This window comes from Sorex araneus, chromosome 7, assembly GCF_027595985.1.
Source record: "Sorex araneus isolate mSorAra2 chromosome 7, mSorAra2.pri, whole genome shotgun sequence".
Taxonomy (NCBI): Eukaryota; Metazoa; Chordata; class Mammalia; order Eulipotyphla; family Soricidae; genus Sorex; species Sorex araneus.
In genome coordinates, this window is record NC_073308.1 from 69,996,604 (window position 1) to 70,017,853 (window position 21,250).

Here is a 21,250-nt window from a genome sequence, read left to right on the forward strand (position 1 = left end):
AAATATTTCTGTGTGTGTCTATGTGTAACTGTGTATATGTGTGTGTGTTTCTAAGTGTGTGTATGTGTGTCTGTCTGAGTATGTGTAACTTAATCTACGTGTGTGTTTCTGAGCGTAACTGTATGTATGTGTGATGTGCATGTATGTGTGTATGTACTGGGGCCTTGTTTTCATTTCTGTGTGCATTTTCTTCCAATGCTTCCCATGGCCTCAGGCTTATAAAAACATCAAATTTCTCCGCGCATATTCCAGACATCAGTATTGATTGTTGCTTAGTTTCTTGGTGCAGCCACAACCTCTATTTTTAGAAACTTACTTTCTAGTCATTAAGAAAAACATCCTTGGCAGCTAACATTTTACATCACCTCTATGGCTACTATTCTCTTAGTTATTCAAATAAAAAACGGTACACTTGAGAGTTAGAAATCTTAATCTTAGTAAAAGATAAAATAGAAGCATTAAAATTTTGAAAAGTATATTTGAAGGAATTTGATTTGGACCAGGAAGCATCCAATCTGCACAGAACAAAAGCCTTTTATAGACAGAGCAGGAACAGAAGACTGTATTTGGCAGGAAAGCAGGCTGGTTCCTGCAAGCTTAGCTGCCCTCAGGTAGACGGGGGCTGGCAGTCAGAGTACCTCTCCTTGATCTCTACGTGAGAGGTCCTAGTGGTCTGGCTTAAGGTTTTATTTTTGAGAGAGCTGAATTCTCAGTTTGGAGATGTGAGACTTAGCATGAGGGACTCCATTTTGGACTTGCTGTCTTATTCTAAACCACCTTGAATGGCAACCTGTGAATTTAGTTTTTGTTTTCTTTTATAAAGAAAGAGTAAGATTGATTTTTTTCCAACCGTTGTTTCTGGCAAAAGAATTGATATTTTGACCATTTGTTTTTAGATTCTAGAGAATTATTGTAATTGTAGACTTTTCTATAAAAAGGTAGGCTTTTATATAAAAATGTAGACTTTCTATGTATGTATATAAAATGATTTCATTTTCTTAGACAATGATTTACAAAAGAGTATATAAAAAGTGACTTAGAATGTATGTGTGTGTGAGTGTGAGTGTTTGTGTGTGTGAGTGTGCGTGTGCGTGTGTGTGTGTGTGTGTGTGTGTGTGTGTATTTCCTAAGTCTGTGAATTGGAGAAGTCGAAAGATCTATGTTTGGTTTAGCTTTTCCCATTTTGATCCTTTGATTTTTCCTAATTTTAAGATCTATTATTAATGTATGCTCAGATCTGCCAGTTTGATTTGAGCTGCCTCAGTCTCCATGGGACCCTGTACCTGATGAATGACCTCTTGAACCTTAGCACACTGCTCTGAGGCCCCTCCAGAAACTCAGCTCCTTGAGGAGGGAGATAGTGGACATTCCATTTTTATCATCACAGTGGCCGATACATGTGAATCTCCTCTTTTGTTGGCAAGGATACAAAAATGGTAGAATGAGTGTAGAAAATTGACAATAAACATGTATCTACCCGTTGTCCAGTGTTTTTGAGTATATCCCCAGGAGGAATGATTGTTTGGTTTCTAAAGGGACAAACACATTCACGGCATCTATGATCATAATAGCCACAATTTGGAATATATTGAGTTGCACTCCTCCAATGAACATACATGGTGAAAGTAATGAATGACTTTACTGTGCAACAGTCTGGATAGAACTCACAAAGTCCAGTAAAAAAGTCAAACACTAAATGCTAAAACATTTGTAATAGACAGGCAAATACTAATCTATTGTTATAAAATAAGCAAATGAAGCTATGATGTTAAAAGTCAAAGTAATAGTGATCTTTACAGAGGAGAGGATGGTATGAATTATAATATCATTATGGTCTTAAAGGAAAATCTGAGAGTGCTGGTAATGTTTTATATTTTGATGTGCTATCAGTTATACATGAGGATAAATTCAGAAACATGCATCCAGATATACACTAACATTGTGTACCTTGCTATTATACCTTTAATAAAGGTATGGTATACCTTTATTAAAATGTTAATGAAGAACATAAATATTTAACAGAAAAATTATTTCTGGGAGTTGTTGTTTATTGGAAACTTTCATCTTACTATAAATATTTATTTATAAAAAATTCATGAATCTGAATTCGATTTCAAATATTTCTAATTTGAATTTTTGGATTATAATATTAGCGTATTAGTAATTTGAATCCATTCCTATCTTTTTAGGTTCTATCTCAACTTTGTTACTGAAGAAGTGGATAATCCTGAAAAGTAGGTAGCCATTTTTATTCTGCAATATTTGTGATATATAAATTGTAAGTCATATAGTTGAAGATACAGAGTTAAAGATTTCAGTATAGGTTTATCAATTTTGTTATCATCTTCATCATCACCATTTCCTCTTAGGATGATGCAATTTATTTGATTTTATTATGACTAGATGTGAATAACTGCTGCATATTTTATGCCTAATACCAAATAATCTAGTAACCCAAAATAGAGGGGGGGAGGTGATAGATGCATTTTAGGTAAGTTATCACATAAAAATATGTATACAGCTTTGCATAAACTCTCTCAGAAGTCCCTACTGTCCCATAAGACATGAAATCAAATGGTTGATTATTTTTTAATCATATGTATGAGTTTTCCATAACTATCAAGTTAAAAACAGTAATTTAACTAGTGAGCAATTAATGATGAAAGCTTAGAAATAACTGCATAAAATTGTAAAAATGATAATTTTGGCTACGAGGTGATTGCTTTTAGTATTTGCTTTAACTTTTGATGAATAAATTATTTGATGATATTTTGTATGTTTGTAAAATGGACTAATTCAGAAAAGTGAACTTTATGGTATAGGTATAAACATTTGACCTTGTTTGGGAGACAAACATAATCGATGGAACAAAACAAAAACATTTGACCTTGTATGGGAGAAAACCTAATCCCTCTTCTCTAGGAGGAAAATTTAGAGAAGCCTTGTGCAATATACAGAAAGAATTAAATGGTTGTTCAGTTCATCCACTTTTTATTTAGTATACAGGATGAGTAATACTTAAATTCAGTGTCTTCAAGATTTGATTGCTGAGTGAGCCAGATGTGTGAATAAATAAATGGAACATGATGTAATTGATAACCTAACCATTTCCTGAGTTTTGCCCGGGAAGGAAAGAGGGAAAATGTTTAATTCTATGAACAGAGATATTGCTCAGGTGGGTCTTAAGTGATGGGTAGATGTTTCCTAGGCGAAAGTGGAGGGAGGAGGAGAGAAGGAGGCATAGAGCGAGCAGGGGAGTTTGTTCGAAGAAAGGGTACAAGACGCAGAAGGCAGGGGCCATTAGACGGGAATGGCCCCAACAGTGGAGATAACACCCGTGAGCTGGCAATTCAAAGGGGGATAAACTGAGGAATCTGGGGAGGGGCCACCAAGGTGGATCAGGAGAGAGTAAGATGGTTGCTGAGGAGAGCTGGCCAAGTGCCAGCACCAAAGGCAAGCATCGTGAGTGAGGTTAATGCACACACCAGAGTGAGGTTAATCGAGGTCAAACTCTGCAAATATCTGTTAATCCAAATATGTGGAGAATTATCTTGTTGAGAAGATCACAGAGTTAGGACAGTTCCACCCCATCGTACCTGGAGTTGGGGTAGAAAACATATTTATTCATTAGGAACTAGTTCCGTCTAGCATCATGTTGAAATGATAAGCTGCCTGGTAGGCCACACCCATTGTTTAGGAAGATAAAGTGGTTGGCGTGTCTTTCTCACCTTTGAAACAGTTAATGCCTAAGAGGGAACTCAGAGAAAAGCTGGATCTTTCTTGAGATTTCATATTTTATATTCTTTATATTAGATTATATATTCTTTTATGTTCTTTAGCTCTTTAGATTTTATGTTCTATTAATTCAGTTTACATTGTGTGAAAGGGAAAAACTATGATTTTTAATATCTTAGTTAAAAAATATCAAAGAGCTTGTTGTAAAAATTTGATATAAGACTTTCTTTTGGAAAAACTAGCAAGTTAAATATTGACCTATGAGATTTTGTTATGAAATTGCCAAAGAGCCTGGCAAGCTACCGAGAGTATCCTGCCCGCATGGCAGAGCCTGGCAAGCCACCATAGCGTATTGGATATGCGGAAAACAGTAACAACAAGTCTCACAATGGAGACCTTACTGGTGCCCACTCGAGCAAATAGATGAACACCAGGACGACAGTACTACAATGCGACAGTGCAGTATATCATTAGTTAAGTGTAGTTCTCATTCTATATTATTGATTTATTGGAGCAGGGGTAGCCATGCCCAGTGGTGCCCAGGGCGTGTTCTTGGTTCTGTCTCTGCAGTGCTGGGGACTGAACCTGGCTGACCACAGGCAAGGCGAGTGCCTCAACCCTGCGCTATCTCCTTGGCCCCACGTGCTCTCTTAATGTCATTAAGCCACATGAGCGCAGCCTTAATTGCTATTAAAACTATTACTATTAATGCAATTACTATTGGTAATGAGAATATTTTTTAAATATTTCATTATTATTACAACCTGGATTTCTAGCATGCCTCTATCTGGAATACCAGTCAAGGATTATCTCTCTCTCTCTCTTGTTCTCCTGTCTTCTTGATTTTAAGGTTCAGCTTCACACATGGATAATGTCCATGATTTGGTACATATAAACACCACCAAGCCATGATAATTAAGTCAGTAATTATTTTCTTCTTGCCAAAAATATTTTTATCTCCCCAAAATAATAATAATAATATCTTTTTCTCATTAGATTGTGGAAATAAATTAACATATAGGGATACTTAGGTTAGTGGCTGTCATTTTTAAATGCATTTAATTGGTTATTTTTACTATTATTTTATCATTATGTTGGGAACTAAGTAAAATGTTACTCCTGTACAGTTTTCTTAGCTTCTGATATCCTTATCATTTCTCTTCCTTCAATGTTTCATAAAGGAATAGAACACAATTATTTTATACTTTATTGAAGCCTGTTTTCCTTCTAAACCTTCAGTAGCTAAATTGATACATTTTTTATGATCACTCCACTTGTGTACAGATTTTATTGGATTTTTCTATTTAGATAGAATAAGCTGAATTTTAAAGAAGAAATCGAAAATATAAAAGTTTTATAACAATTTAAAAGTAGCTTTCAAATGAAATTTAAATGGATTATTAGCACTGGTTATATGGAATGAAATATTTTCATTGTTGAAAATCTTGATTTATTCAAATTTCTTTACAAACCTGGGATACTTTCAGCTTGATGTTATGTTTTAAGATCACAAACTGAGAAACTTCTGGAGAGATGAGGTCAAGATAAGGTGAAATTTCTAGAACTGAAGTTAAAGAAAGAAACCTCATATTTTTGTATTCTTTCTTACTAGGCACTTAGATATTTATTTTTTAAATGGAGCTTTAAAAAAATCTTGAGGTTTATTTCTTAGTCTAAGAATATGAAACATCCACAACATTTCCTTAATGGAAACAAAAGGTTAAATTCATATTACATATTTATCAACCAAGACAGTTGTAGCAATCTGTTCCATACCTCCATCTTAAAAGTAATCTCTCTGCTTTCTGTTGACAATCAGTGTAGGTTTTTTAAAGCTAACTCTTATTTTTTGAACACAGAAACTGCTTTGGGTAACATTTATCTGTTCTCAAAAAATATTAAAAACAGATGGTGAAGTTATGTGGCTCCCGTTCAGATGTGTAATTCATCGTATTTGGTAGGGAGACACCGTTCCAAGCACCTGAGGAGCCAGGCGGAGTCGTGACAATTCTCCCTCCCGTGTGGTAGGCAGGATGGATGTTTCCCGAGCACTCACAGCGCCCGTGTCCAGCTGAGACTCAGGTGCCCTGGCAGGCAGCTGGTGAAACCTCCACGGTCCACACAGTATCTCCCACTATCTTCCCCCAATACTTGAGAATTTTGCTAAATTGTGTTTTCATGGAGAAAGTGATCATTCATGTAGATGCGCGACATAGAAATGTGATGTAAGAGATAGAGAGCAAAGACCAAGGGTTCCTCTCTGTCACCTTTGACTGCTCTTCAGAAATCAGTGAATCTCACTCAGTGCAGACCTTTCCAATCTCCTCACGTTACCCTGCAGTTAACTTTGGAACTACTCTCTTGAGTGTGACACAGAGAACAGTGGGGGACAAGGTGAGAGATGAACAAGCAGCTCACGGCTTCTGTGAAGTCCCACCCACTCTCTCAAGCCCCCTAAAGTGTTAATTCAAAAGGGTTGGTGCAGCATCTGTGTGTGGCATTCCATTCATCTTGGTGGCAGTGTTCCTGAGTCTTCCCGCTGAGATGTTCTTCTCTAAGAGAAGATTCATAGAAGAAATTCCTTTAAGTGACATTTCACATTTCTATGTGAAAACACAGTGATAATCACTGAAATTTCATAATAATGTAACAATATGGCATTTAAATAATGACCCCTGGCATGTGTGGCTGACTCTACAAATGGATACATTGGAGCAGGAATTGCATTTTCTGGAACGTGAATATCCAACGTTTGAACCATGAAAGGGGATCAGGTCCCAAGGAATAAGTTGCTTTAAAAATGTCGTTTTCCTCCCTTACCCTCATGGAGTTTGTGGATAGAATGATTGCTAATGTGGGCATTTGTTTTGAACAGTAATAGTATTTTTATTTGCAAACATAATGAGTTTTGCCTTATGACATTCCTTTTGTGGTGACTATGTCATCTATCATCGTTCAAAAAGTTACACAGTGCAAAGAACATATCATTGAGATGTATAATGTTTGTGATCCAGCTCCAAGATTGATAAATCATGTCTTGTGTTGATGAGAGCCAAGAAACGAATTGCTTTTCTTTGACCTTGGGGGTCTGAGATTAGTCGGTTTGTCTATTAGACTTGTTCCAATGTTCTTCTCACTTCATTTATTCCTTCTGTTCTGAAGAGTTAGAAATAGTAGTCCTAGAGGAACTCAGTAAAGCTCGACATCATCAGTCACTTTTGAAGAGCAGGTTATCAACATGCTATGAATAATCAACTGTAATAGAAGGTTTAAATAATCAGAGTGTCATGTTTAATTAATACTTTGCCTGCTTCCAATTTATATTAATTGGTGCCTGAAAGTCATCACACCTTGAGCCAATGATAACTTACAAGAGACTTGGACTGGGCAGCATGCCCAGAGTACTCGCAGGTGGTGTGACCTGTCTCAGTGGGTCAGGATCGGGTCCCAAGAACTGTCACGCTCTGTGTTGGGTTCAGAGACCGCCCTTGGGGATCTTAGCATATGTGTTCATCTCTCTTCTTGACTTGGGTCAGGACCGCGTAAAGGCGGCTATGAACAATATTCTTTTTTTTGTGTCACTTGTTGCTTGTAGGACATAAAAAATGGCTAATCAGACAAAAACACAGCAAAACTCTTACAAATTAAAACATCTTGTCAAAAGATTTGAGTTTCATGATGAAATCTTGAGAATGATTGTATAGTCTTTTATCTTGCCTTTTTGCCATTTTAAGATGTAGGGTTTTTGTTTTGTTTTGATTTTAAATGGGAGATAAATCTTCCATTTTGGAGGAGGTGTAAGTTCATAAATGATGAGAAAGTTAGCCCATCGTTTTATAAATTTTAAAACTTTACAACTTACAAAGAAGTTGTGTAAACAATAAATTCCTAATAGATATCTTAATTACAAAAATTTGTTATATTTATTTTAGATTTCCAACTTAGAAGTCACTAAAAAATAGCATCTAATGTCTTATCAATTGTATGGGCCAATTATAGGTATATTGAATTTGTGATTTTAGTTAGAAAGCAACATTTTTAGAACATTTCTAATTTTTTATTTGAAAAATTTCTCTGTTCTAAGGCATGTAAACTCATCTTCACAGAAAACTAACTCTAAGTATATACAGAAAAATTTGGATTATTAATTAGAATTAATGTGCAGAAGTATTTCTGGATGGATCTCTTTAAATTGCTGAACTCTAGTCAAATTATTGTGCGAAATTAAATCTATGCCCAAGCTTACAGAGATCTCTTTGGCAGTGGGAGGAATCTCTTGATGAATGACAGCAGGCATGGGCAGGTAACACTGTGTCTCTTTCAATTGTTGAAAGAACTGACATCTAAATCAAAATCATTCCATTTCGTGCCTTTCTTCTGGAAATACACGTAAAGTTTAAAAAGCACATCATAAACTATTTTTTGCACCAGTAGTATAGTTTTACTGGTTGGGCCACTGTGGTAAAAACGTCCTTCTTTGGCTAGATGTCACAGAGAAGAGATGACTCTATTCAGAAGACAAGGTCACCGAATTCCTCTGCTAAGCCTTTGTTCCATCAAAACCTCCCCACTAATGGAACATGTGGTTGATGTACCCGAGGATCAAAATTCTTGCATTTCTCAGCTTCACATATGCATAAAAAATACATTTGGCTCAAACACAGCCTGTTCATGGAAACTGAGGTGTCGGAGAAGTGGAGCAGAAATTATAGGATTATATGATAATATTTTATCAGGCTGTAATCAAAGAAGACAGATATTAATCCTTCAAGTGCTTTGTGGAAGCCATTTACATTTTGTTTCAATTTTAAGAATTCTCACCCCCGTGAGGCACAAAATCGAAGGTCAGTGATTTTACGGTTTTACGGCTTCTCATATAAGTTGCTTTCAAATTTGATTCTAATTGTTCTGAAGTTTAGACTTTGAGTTTGGAATGATAAACTCCTATATTAGGGACAATAACAGTGACCGATTTGATTTTGCTCGATGGTTTTGTACCTTTAAATCATATCCCAAATAGAGATCACACAGGGTCTCAAGATTAAAAGGGATTCTTGGTGGTTGGGGTGGGGGAGGTGCATCTAACCTAATTTTCTGCCAGAATATCAAATTGACTTTAGTGTCTCCTTGAACACAAATAATTCGTGTGAAGTAAAATGAAGGACTAAACTCTGACGTCCTGAACTAGGCCAATCCTGCTCTTCCAGTTTATCCAGGCTATCATCTGTTGACTGCTTAGGTTTGGTAAATTATTTGTTAGGTGGCATCAGCCCAGCTGGTCAGACACCTTTTCTTGGGTGATTGTGGTGGTGGAGAACACAGATGAGTGCTGGTTATTGAACCCAGGCCTGCACACAAAGCCTGTGTCCAGCCTGTTGAGCTCTCTCTCCAGTGCTCGCCAGCTGTCTTGACTGTAACAGGTATGAGCCCCGGATTAATGAAATAAAACATATTCAGAAACAGAATCTTCTCTAGTAGGGGCTAAGGGGGTGACACCCAGTGGTGGTCAAGGCTTATTTCTGGCTCTGCCTTCAGGCATCATTTCTACAGGGGGGCTGGGGTGCCCTGTGTGGCACTGAGGATCCAGCCGGGGTGGGCTGCATGCAAGGCGAGGGCCTTACCTGCTGTGCCACCGCCCTGGCCCGGAGTCCCAATGGTCTGATCTGCAAGAACATATCTTCCTTCAAATTCAAAGTCCTCCCCGTTATCCTCATTTACACCCCCCACTCCCCGTGTCTGGGTTTGGAGGTTCATGCTTGTACCGCAGGAAGCTCACCATGAAAGACTTCCTTCTGGTTCTGCTTGGTACAAAAATTCTTTGACCATTGTTCATTAATTTATGGCCCACTGGGTATCACTCTCTCAGAGTGGGGGTGATTTTTAGATCCTCCTCAGGATCACATCCCATGCAGTTTCTTAGGGCTGAGACAAGCTGTTTATTGTGTTTATACTTGTCATGTGCTAAAATCATCTCGATAGTTTTGTCTTAGTCATATTCAGGCACCAACTCAACTTATCCATCTATTCAAGGAAATGAGCATGTACTGAATTTGGATGGCCGCATGCTGAAAACCATATTAGCATTGTAAACATCTGAAATGAACCGTGGGGCATTGCTACTTTGCTGAAAGAAAAGCTTCCCTTCACGTTTAGGAACTACTAATAAAAAGACTTGCTAAATCTTGAAAGTAGCACTGGTTCAGGGCATCAGAATTCTAGTCCCGTCTCCTCTTAACTAGCTGTGTGACCTTGGGCAGACCTCTAAATTGCTTCTGAATCTTTGTTTACCACTTTGAAATGGAGGGTAATAATCCCTATATTATAGTTCTCCTGGGGTTGTGAGGATAAAATATGTGAAATTCAAAAATGTTAATGAGCTCGACAAGTAATATATAAATACCATCTGCAACCAAAACCTATATTCTTCAAATATTAGAATATTTCATAATCTTTGGGAAAAATGAGAGGATTAGCATAATTGTTTTATGAACGGGATACCTTTTCCACACACATGACCTATTAATCAGCTTGAACACTTGTTCTGCACCATCAGCAATGTGCCCAGTTATTAGTAGTCCAAAGCTTCCAAAGCTGATGAGAACTGCTTTTTATTTAATCATCTGCAACTCCCTCAGGTGGTATCACACTCACACATCGACATCAGAATGAATGTCTTGGCACGTTTTGTTTCCTTCTGAAGCAAATCTCTGCCCACACCCATGCCTCCTTTGCTTTTGGCTGATGGTACTGATATCATGGGTGTTATTTTGTATTTCCACTGGAGTTGCCTATTTTTAGATCCTCCATCTTACCAAGAAACTCTGACAAACAAGATCTTGATCTTGATGGGCAGATATCGTGTGTTTGACTTTTCGTTCCAGAAAAGAAGCAATAGAGTTGGTAATGAACAGGGGAACACAGAGAGTGTGTTGACCTCCCGATGATTGCTGTGGGGTTTTGCCTGACTTAACCATCCTTCAGCATGTTCGTTTCTGAATGTGAGCGGAGGGAGGAGGAGGCTGCGATGCGGAGGGCTGAGCCTCATTCCCAAAGTTGGGACATGACTCAGTAACCAGTGGCGAGCAGGGTTGGGTGTGTTGCAGGCTTTTGGTATGTATGAAGCAATGATTGGGGACCATGAGCCGGGTGATGGGTTCAGTAGATTTTCTTTCTGTGGCATGGTGCTGTTTAAAGAGAGTTGTAATGCATGGGGTCACAGTTAAATCATTTATATTTATTTTGAATAAAAAAAGAACATTGAAAAAGTTCATTGTCATCTGGACTTAAACCATTGATAGAGACACACAAGGTGACAAAGCATGTGGCAGAAAATGCTGGCAGGTGGCACCATATTTCCATGTCTTCCCAACCCAAACCTATGAAATAAACTGCACAGTGCTAAGGGAGGGGTCAGCAGTGATCACGTAATGCCTTCAAAAATTAGTCTATTTTTGCTTTTACTGAAAATGGTACTAGTATTCTCCTTTGCCAGTGGAAGAAAAATTAAGAGTAAATTAGATCAAAGATAATTTAAAAATAAACCAAACCATATATTTTAAAAGTGTCAAAATAAAAGGATTTGGTTCGGACTTGGAGTGGATTATTTTAGGGTGCCTATCTAAGGAAAGAGATGGAGAGAAATTGTGTAATGCCTTTCAAAAATGTGCATTAATTACTTTATCAAACTATTGAATATTGGAATGTTTGTCTTGCAGAGGTTCTGTGACAAAGAACTATATCTAACCATAATGTTCTCCTATGGGCACTTAGATAATATTAGATCATTTTTTGTTGTTGTTATCAAATATCATTCTATCATTCTATTTGCTTATTTGTGACCCAGTAGCAACTTTGAACATGGGCAAGCGTTCTTCACTTTCTCTGTGGTCTCTGAGTGCTGGGTTTGAAATGTGCTCTTACAAGGCCAGAGACAGTCTTGATGGAAGGAAGCCTCTTGCGGTGGGAAGCTGGAGTTATCAGTCTCAGAATTAGGCATTTCTAATCTCTGACATGGGAGATGGTTTCCCCAAAAGCCTAGAGTATACTGTAATTGATTTCCTAAGAAATCAGGTTTATAGCTTTTTAAAATCAAGTGTTTTCCCCAGCTAGTTATAACCGACTCTTGCTCTTAAAATGACAAATGTGGAATACATAGATCTGTGACAGAAGCTTAACTCCAACCAATGCTCATGGATTGAGTTGAGAATGTCATGATCAAATACCAAACCTCTGTGTATGTTTTAAGATTAACAATAGTGTAGGAAATGGTCTTTTAACTTACCCATGGCATAGCACCTTTAATTTCATCATCTGTGACAAACCGAAAACCATAGTATCTGTCCTTGTTATATCCAGTGAGAAAGAGCATGTTTTCGGCTGGAGCAGTAATACAGCAGGTGGGGCACTTGCCTTGCATGCAGCAAACCCAGGTTCAATTCCCAGCACCACATATGGTCCCGTGTGCCACCAAGAGTGATACTTGAGAAAATGCAGAGCCAAGAATAAGCACTGTCAGGTGTGGCCCTGTGTCCCCGACCACCCATAAAAGACAGTGATGTACAACATTAATGTCCTATATATGACTTGTAAGCAGAGTCATTTCCAGGACCTGGTGGACTACTCTAAATCTGGTGCTCTTTTTGGGGCACCCCATGACCTGGCCTTTTATCAATCTTTCCTCCCTGGGATTCTTCTATCCACATTCTCTCAAGAAAAAAGAGCAACAATGTGATACTATCTCTAAATTTCTAATTCGTTTCAATCTTCATATTGCGTATCACCGCCACTGTCACTGTCATCCCGTTGTTCATTGATTTGCTTGAGCGGGCGCCAGTCATGTCTTCATTTGTCCCTGTCTGTGCTCGTGTAGCCCAATGGCATCTGCTCGCTCCAGGAACACAAAGAGCACGTTCCGCTGCATATTGCTTATACGTACAAATTAACCTTGAGAGAATAAATTACAAAGGGCTGCAGTGGGACAATTGGAAAGGAAGTAGCCTCATATTTGCTAACACTGTAAAGAGAGAGAAATGGAAACCATAGAGATCGGTTAATCCCTCTCTATTTACAAATTACAACCCTCATCCTGTTGTCCCCCTTCCAAACCCCACAGTGTGGTTGAATATAAATCTGAGAGAGATGGCTATGGCAAGATTTTAGCCTTGAAATTAGCTGGGGGAGCTTGCAATCATTAGGAATGACCTGAATGTCACTTGAGAATAGAACAAAACTGCTTTTAAAGCTGCAAAACCATTAACATTTGCCTGCATTGGACATTCCAAAGCTGTTATTTAAACAGATAATGAAAGAGGTCTTAGGGTAGCGGAATTAAGTCATCTATTCCAAGACTTTTATTGAAGGTCATTCTGTTACAAGACTAAAACAGAAAACTTTATGATTAGGAAATGCTGAAATGTTAGCGTGTTGAAGGAGAAGTTTCCTTCTCTCTGATGCTTAGACAGGACTACTCGTTCTTTAAGTGGGTCTGTGTCTCTTTGGGGAGCAATATTTAGTTTTTCTGTATTGATACTGTCAAACCATCGAAACTCCACTTCCTATAGTCTCGCCTGAGGCAAACAAAACAGAACTGATAGAAAAGACAGGATGAACTGTTTTGAGCCAGAAAATGACAAATGACAGGAGTGAGAAGCAGCAGCAGGAATAGGGCACAATTCTCAAATTCTTTACCCTCGCTGTAGGGGTTCTGGGAGAAGGGTTTTACGTGTTTTTGGTTTTTGTCTTTTTAAATATTTGTTGGTTTTGGTTTGGGTTTGGGGGCCACACCCAGCAGTGCTCAGGGCTTAGTCCAGGCTCTGCACTTAGGGGTTCCTCTTGATGGGGCTCGGGGGACCATGCATGATGCCGGGGATCAACCTGGATTGACCACACGCAATGCAAGTGCCCAGCTACTATATTATCATCCTGGGCCCTGTGGGCAAAATCTTGTCCCGTGTTTTGAAATGCGTCTACCTTGGTGCGTTTAGCTGCTGGGGCCTCCCAGTGCCTGGAATCTTGCCCAGGAGAGTCTGTCCGATCTGTGGGAGAAGGAGCTGCAAAGGGAACACGGGCTCATTCTCTGGACACGGAACAGTTTTGCTTAACTGGGACGCTCAGGTCAAAGCTTCCGTGCGCCAGGCAGGGGCTTTGGCTCCCTGGGTTTCTGAGGACCGAAGCTGGCTCCTTGGTGGAGTTGCTATTTCCTGCTTCTGCTCTGGTGTGGCTGTTTCTATGGCAACTCGGAGGAGGGTGGGTGGTATATTCCTCCACTGAGTCCTGCTGCCCAGCACCCCCTCCGAGCCAGGGCCCCTGGAAACAATCTATCCTGAAGATTTTCCCCACTCAATTGTCCTCACACAGCTTGTGTGCCACTTTCCAATGGCTGAAAACAGATCTCTACTTCGTGGTTGGGCTAAGGAATGCGTTAGGGGCCCAGGGGGACGCTCATCCGGCTTTGTGCATGCCGTGTGCACAGGAAGCCGGGGGTCCAGGTCAGCACTGCCAGGAGCGACCCCCAAGCACAGGTAGGGGCGTCCCTGAGCACCACTGGGTGTGTTCTATGCGCCCCAAAGGAAAAGAAACAGAAGAAACAAAAGAAAAAAAGTTTAAGAAATGGATGCATGGAGTAAAAAGGAAGAAACAGTGCCCTGATTGAAAACTCCAGGAAAAACCTTATAGTTTCCATTGTACTTTCAAAATTAATGTATAGTTTGGGGCTGGAGCAATGGTATGGGGGGCGGCGTGCTGTGCTCACACAAGACTCAGCGGCTTCCATCCACGGCACCCCAGACGTCCCCTGACCCTCCAGGAGTGATCCCCGGGCACAGAGCCAGGAGCAAGCCCCAAGCACTGCTGGGTGTGTCTCCCCCCACCAAAAAAATGCACATCAAAATTAATGTGTAGTGGCCCTCCATTATTTTAATTATAATAGATGATCAAAATTTAAAATGCCTGGAAGATACGTAGAACATTTACATCATCTGTAATATTCAAATCCAATTTGTTTTCAACTCCCCGTCTTCATTCCTGTTCTTTTCCTGTCAACCCACTGGTGTCTCTGTGTAGCTGATTCATATAATATTAGTTGGGACGAAACTTGACATATATATTTTTATCTTGGTATTTGTTTGCTGTTTGTTTAAATATTTAGGTCGCTTTGAGAATTCTTGATCTTCAACATTCCATTCACTATTCACTGCTGTGTGCCTGGCGCCCCCCCCCCCCGCAAAAAAAAAAAAAGGTCTTTTTTTAGTAGTGTGCCTGGTTTTGTTGTGCTTTAAGCTCACCTCTTGATTTTTTAAAATACCTATTTATCTAGATTTAGTCTGTTTTCTTTCATTTTGTTTTGTTTTCACTTCACTGGAGTTTTCTAGATCATTAAAATATTAGTAAGTACAAGAGCATTTAAAAAAATTTTTTTAGGCCTTATCAGGTGATGCTCAGGAGAAACTCCTGGCTCTGTGCCCAGCAATTACTCCTCACGGACCTCAGGGAACCATGTGGGATGCCAGGGATCCAACCAGGGTTGGCCGCATGCAAGGCAAGCACTTTACCCCAATGTACTATTGCTCTGGCCGCACAAGTGAAATTTTTAATAATGGTGTAATATTTCCCTAGTAAAGGTATAATATGCAGTCATTTTCCTGTTAGGCATTACAAATGCTTCCAATTGTTCTCAGTGTATAATGCTATGCTATACCTTTAATATATCAATCTGTATGAATATTCGATTGTTTTCTTGGATAGGTTACTAGAGAAAATTACCATGTTCAAGGCTAATGAAATCTAAAAAAGTCTCCTTTGGTATTATTAAGTTGCCTTCCAACTTATGTATATCAATTTCCTCTCCCAATAGCTACAGTTTAAAGTGCTTATTGCCACCGAGTAACATTCTTTATAAAACATTTCATTAACTGAGAAGCAAAAATGATATCTTCATTGTTTCAGATTGTATTTGTTTTGATCAGCTGGAGCTTGAGACTTCCCTCCTGCTTGGCTACCTGTGATTGCCGTTAGTAGGCATGGCTGTTGCTCTTTCAGTGGTATTCTTTAGACGGTGGAATGCCAATTTCTCTGTGTTTGCAAAAATTTCACCATGTTTTTGCACATGACTAAATTTTTCAGTTTGTGCATGTACATCTACCATGTATATATCCTATACACTTCTTACAAGTTTTTCATTTACATATAGTAACTTGATAAATTAATATTTAAAGATAAGCGGTGGGGCATTTACCTTGCACATGGCCGACCTGGGTTCGATTCCTCCATCCCTCTCAGAGAGCCGAGCAAGCTACTGAGAGTATATTGCCCATAAGGCAGAGCCTGGCAAGCTACCTGTGGCGTATTCGATATGCCAAAAACAGTAACAAGTCTCACAATGGAGATGTTACTGCTGCCCGCTCGAGCAAATCGATGAACAGTGGGATGACAGTGACAGTGACAGTGACAATACTTCCTTATTTCTGGGAAGGAAGTTAGCCTCAGTGATTAATTTTTATCCTGTATCACTAAATCAACATTGAATAGAAGTTATGTCTGTATGGGGGCAATAAAATCTGCCCCCATACAGACATTATATTTTCATTCACAATAAAATAATATGTATAATATTTAAAAATACTTTTCAAAGATTTTCAAGTAATCTTGAAATATATTTTATATTTTCTCATAATATAAAATATATATGTTACATATATAAAATATATATGTTACATGTATATGTCTATTTGTTACATATATTTATATATCTATTATATATAAAGTATAACATAAATATATATGTAAATATATTATACACATACATGTATATAATTATGTATATATTATAAAATATATGTAATAGATATACATATATTTACTTGTAAAGTATGATCTAAATATAATATATTTATATTTATTTTATACTATATACATTATAAAATATAAATGATATATAAAGATATATTCCACATATCTGGCTAACTCTTACAGAGTCCAGGAAATTTTTCTGTATTAGGATTAATTATTAGCTTGATTTTTTTCTTTCATATGTAAAAATGTTAAAGCAACCCATGAGGCATCTTCAGTTATATTAATTTTATTATTTACTTGTTGCTCTTTCTCTTTTATTTATCTGTTCATTTATTCATTCACCCATATTGTGATGTTGGAGATCAAATCCAGGGCCTCCCCGATACAAGACAGACATTCTTTGCTGACCTATATCCCTGGTTTTGGTCTTTTTTTGAGCTTAATCTCTATTAGTAATGATTTTGTTTTTCAGAAAAATTTTTAACAGAATAACAAATACCAAAATGTTAGTGGAACATTTAGGAAACATAGAAAGACTTCTTTTCTTTTTGATCCATATAATTGTTGAAACTTCTTTGTAAGGGATTAAGCATGACCAAATTTACAGTCTATATGTATCCAATTAGTTGCATTTATAGTCAGGAAAAATCATTCTTTCCCACAGAGGTTATAAAACTATCTATCTTTATATACTTATGTCTGGTACACGTGTTAGTGGATCACACAAAAACTTACTAATATTTAAATATAATAATTTACAATATGAGCAAGTAGCATAACTAAGTAACTAAGCATAACTATAACCCCTTGCATAATAATTAATTATAATTAATAATTAATAATGCGGTGTTGGTGATAGGCACTGTTCACAAGCACACATTGGGAAGAATAAGATCCCTTCTTTCCCCTTGACATCCTCCCAAGCTCCCATCCAAATGCCTGTGGGAACATGTTGAAGTCACTTGCTCTGCTTCTTAGCCACTTGCTCCCTTTCTTACTAGATGCAAGTGAGTGCTCATGGCAGACTAATTCATCTCTCGATGGTGGTTCCAATTTCCTTAGCATTTTCTAAATGTATGAATAGAAATCCACCACAACCCTAACTGCTGCTCCTTGCAATCCAGCAGCCCATCAGCAGAAAGCTCAGTAGAATGCCCCCCTCCTCCCGCCCCCCACCCCCCACCACACACACACACACACACACACACACACACACACACACACACACACATACACACACCCCTACCTCCCAGCATGCTCTCCTCTCCCTCCTTGGGGACTTCCTTTAGTCTGGATCACTTTCCTGCCTCTGCTCGCTGTGTGACCTGACGTCTTGTTTGTATGCACAGCTGCCCGCACCCCTTGCTCCTGCCCCCCACGCTGCCCGCTGATTGTGCCATGCTGGGTTCCTGGTTTATGGGGAAGTGTTCATGTGTGGCTGCTGCGTTGGATATTAAATCCGAGATGAACTTCAGGAGGTTTCCTGCTTTTTATTAAAGATGATTTCGGCTAGGGGCTGTGTTATCTGTTCATAAATCAGGTGTTCTCGGAGATTTAATAATTCAGAATTCACACGAGGTTATAGTGGAATAAACATTTCTTCTCTCTCTTAAAGCTCTGCTTAACTTTTCCCCCCCTACCCTTTTCCCTCCTTGCTACTTTCATTTATTTATTTTATTTCTTGTGGGAGGTTCGTACAGATTTATCTCATGGCTGTGAAAATAATGTGAAAGAAAGAGCCACAATGATAGCTTGGCGGAAGTTATTTTAATCTGGTAAGTTTTCATCGGAGTTGTGAAAATCTTCCCATCAACTTTGGAAACATGCTTTGATTCTAAATTTTAAAATCCCAAGATATATTTCCTAAGTAGATACTTTCTCTCTCTTATAAAATCAACCATTCCTTTTAGCAAGAGTCCTAGAAATAAAAGTTGAATGAAAAAAAAGTGTGTGGGGGGCGCAGAAAGTTTCCATATGTGGTTACAAGCCACCTGCAGGGTAGTGAAACAATTGTAGCACTTCTTTTTTTTTTAACTTTTTTTTATTGAATCACTGTGAGATAGACCCTTACAAAGCTGTTCATAATTGGATTTCAGTCATGCAGTATTCCAACACCCATCCCTCCACCAGTGTACATTTCCCAGCACCAGTGTCCCAAGGTTCCCTCCCATCACCCCCTACCCCGTGCCTGACTCTATGGCAGTAGTAGTAGTAGTTTGTTGTTGTTGTTGTTGTTGTTGTTCCTCCTCCTCCTCCTCCTCCTCCTCCTCCTCCTCCTCCTCCTCTTCCTCCTCCTCCTCCTCCTCCTTCTCCTCCTCCTCCTCCTCCTCCTCCTCCTCCTCCTCCTCCTCCTCCTCCTCCTCCTCCTCCTCCTTCTTCTTCTTCTTCTTCTTCTTCTTCTTCTTCTTCTTCTTCTTCTTCTTCTTCTTCTTCTTCTTCTTCTTCTTCTTCTTCTTCTTCTTCTCCTCCTCCTCCTCCTCCTCCTCCTCCTCCTCCTCCTCCTCCTCCTTCTTCTTCTTCTTCTTCTCCTCCTCCTCCTCCTCCTCCTCCTCCTTCTTCTTCTCCTCCTCCTCCTCCTCCTCCTCCTCCTCCTCCTCCTCCTCCTCCTCCTCCTTCTTCTTCTTCTTCTTCTCCTCCTCCTCCTCCTCCTCCTCCTCCTTCTTCTTCTCCTCCTCCTCCTTCTCCTCCTCCTCCTCCTCCTCCTCCTCCTCCTCCTCCTCCTCCTCCTCCTCCTCCTCCTCCTCCTCCTCCTCCTCCTCCTCCTCCTCCTTCTTCTTCTTCTTCTTCTTCTTCTTCTTCTTCTTCTTCTTCTTCTTCTTCTTCTTCTTCTTCTTCTTCTTCTTCTTCTTCTTCTCTTCCTCCTCCTCCTCCTCCCTCTCTCTCTCCTTTTGGGCATTTTGGTTTGCAGTATTGATTCTGAAAAGTTATCAAGAAAATCCCTTCATCTACTTTTAACACTCAGATCTTGTCCAACGGTAACACTTCTTTTAAAAAAATCTTGTATTATTTATTTGTTTTTTTGGGTCACAGGGGCTACTCCTGGCTCTGCAATCAGGAATTAGTCCTGGTGGTGCTCCAGGGACCATATGGGATGCTGGGGATGGAACCTGGGTCGGCCGCGTGCAAGGCAAAGGCCCTCCCAACTGTATTATCGCGCCAACCCCTAGCACTTATTCTTGAGGGTGAGAAAAGGCTCTGATGATTCTTCTTAAAAATGGTTGTTGGGGGCTGGAGCCATAGTACAGTGGGGAGGGCATTTGCCTTGCATGTGGCCCACCTGGATTCAATCTCCCCCATTCCAAATTGTCCCCCCGAGCATTACCAGTAAATACTTCCTAAGGGTAGAGTGAGGAATAACCTCTGAGCACTGCCAGATGTAACCCCCAAACAAACAAAAACTGTTTGTCTAGAGATTTAGAGGAAAAACTCGGACTACCCTTTGCAATGCCCAGTGAATAACTTTAATTTCTTTGCAGATTCTGTTGGGTATGATGAATTGTAAATCTGAGTCGACCATTCACACTTAGAAGAGTTTGCTTTTAATTCTGCTGAAAATAGTGTTATTTGTCACATTATTTTTAAAATAAGTCAGAGACAGACAAATACTGTAGTATCTCCATCCTATATGGAAACTATCCTCCTCTCAGAAAAACAATAACAACCTCAACAAGTTCCTTCATCACCTGGATTCCTGGTTGAAGGCGGAAGCATACTCCAGAATCCAGCATAATTCAGAGTCCAGGACGGAGGTTGGCCTCCTAGTCTTGCTTCTGAAGGACAGAGTAGAGGCAAAGATGGGCATTTCCTTACGACACTGTGGACCATGAGCTCAGCTGAGTTTTCACAGCACTCTGTTAAACAGCACTCATGGTTCAGTTTTCTTTGCCCAAATGATGGAATGATGCCTTCTGAAGTGAATTAAACTTTAGGCTTCCAGAAGAAACTGCCCTCTTCCGCAGATGAGGAAATATAAATCCCAAGGGCTCCAGTGGCATCCCGGGTCCCTGCTGGGGGCCGAGACATTGGCGCCCTTAGGGACTTTGCATAATTCCATGAGATCAAATGAAAACAAATACCAAAGGCAAATTTTCAGAGAAAAGGTATTTTGCAAAGATAGCTGATCTTTGGGGTGGTTTATGTACAAGTGTTTTCCTGGCTGGGAAGAGAGGGAGAGAGAGGCTCCAGATGAGGGGGTGGTGAGGGGCTGTACCCCCCAGGCAGGGCCCAGAACCACTGCTGGGCTTGCTGGAACTGAGAAATTAAAGGTGCCCTTGACGGGTGTTTCCGGAGTCTTTGTCAGATGAGAAAAGGCAGCAGTGAAGGCATGTGAGTGCACGAAAGCTTCCTGTCCTAAAAGGCTGAGCGTGGACACCCGGAAGAGGTCACCTATGGAATTTTTGGCTGCGATGTGAATCCTTGTTAAGAGACAGCCTGGATGTTCCCAGTTATCTTTGGCATACAGAGTCACAATGCGAGGGAATGAAAGGTATCAAACGTGGACAAACTATTGGCCCTAGGTGAAAGAAATCAGAATGCAAAGAAAGAGTTAGTGGTAACAAAAGATCCAAGTCAGACACTTTGCAGGGAACAAAAGACCATGTTGTCGGGGAGAGGTGGGCTGGCAGGAGATCGGCCCCTCCCCAGCACCCCTGACCTGGCCAGCCAGCTGGGCGTCAGCTGTTGCAACCAGGAGCCTTCATGGGCTTGTCCTGCATAGCATCTCCCT

At 39.7% G+C, this 21,250-nt stretch overlaps 1 protein-coding gene across 1 annotated transcript in view; it reads left to right on the forward strand.

Moving 5' to 3' along the window:
• Positions 1–21,250, forward strand: part of SLC7A11 (solute carrier family 7 member 11) — an 84,451-nt gene that overhangs the window by 29,382 nt on the left and 33,819 nt on the right. The window contains exon 6 of the mRNA XM_004606271.2: positions 2,190–2,234. Within this exon, the coding sequence (XP_004606328.2) occupies positions 2,190–2,234 (45 nt within the window). The remainder of the gene's footprint in view (positions 1–2,189; positions 2,235–21,250) is intronic.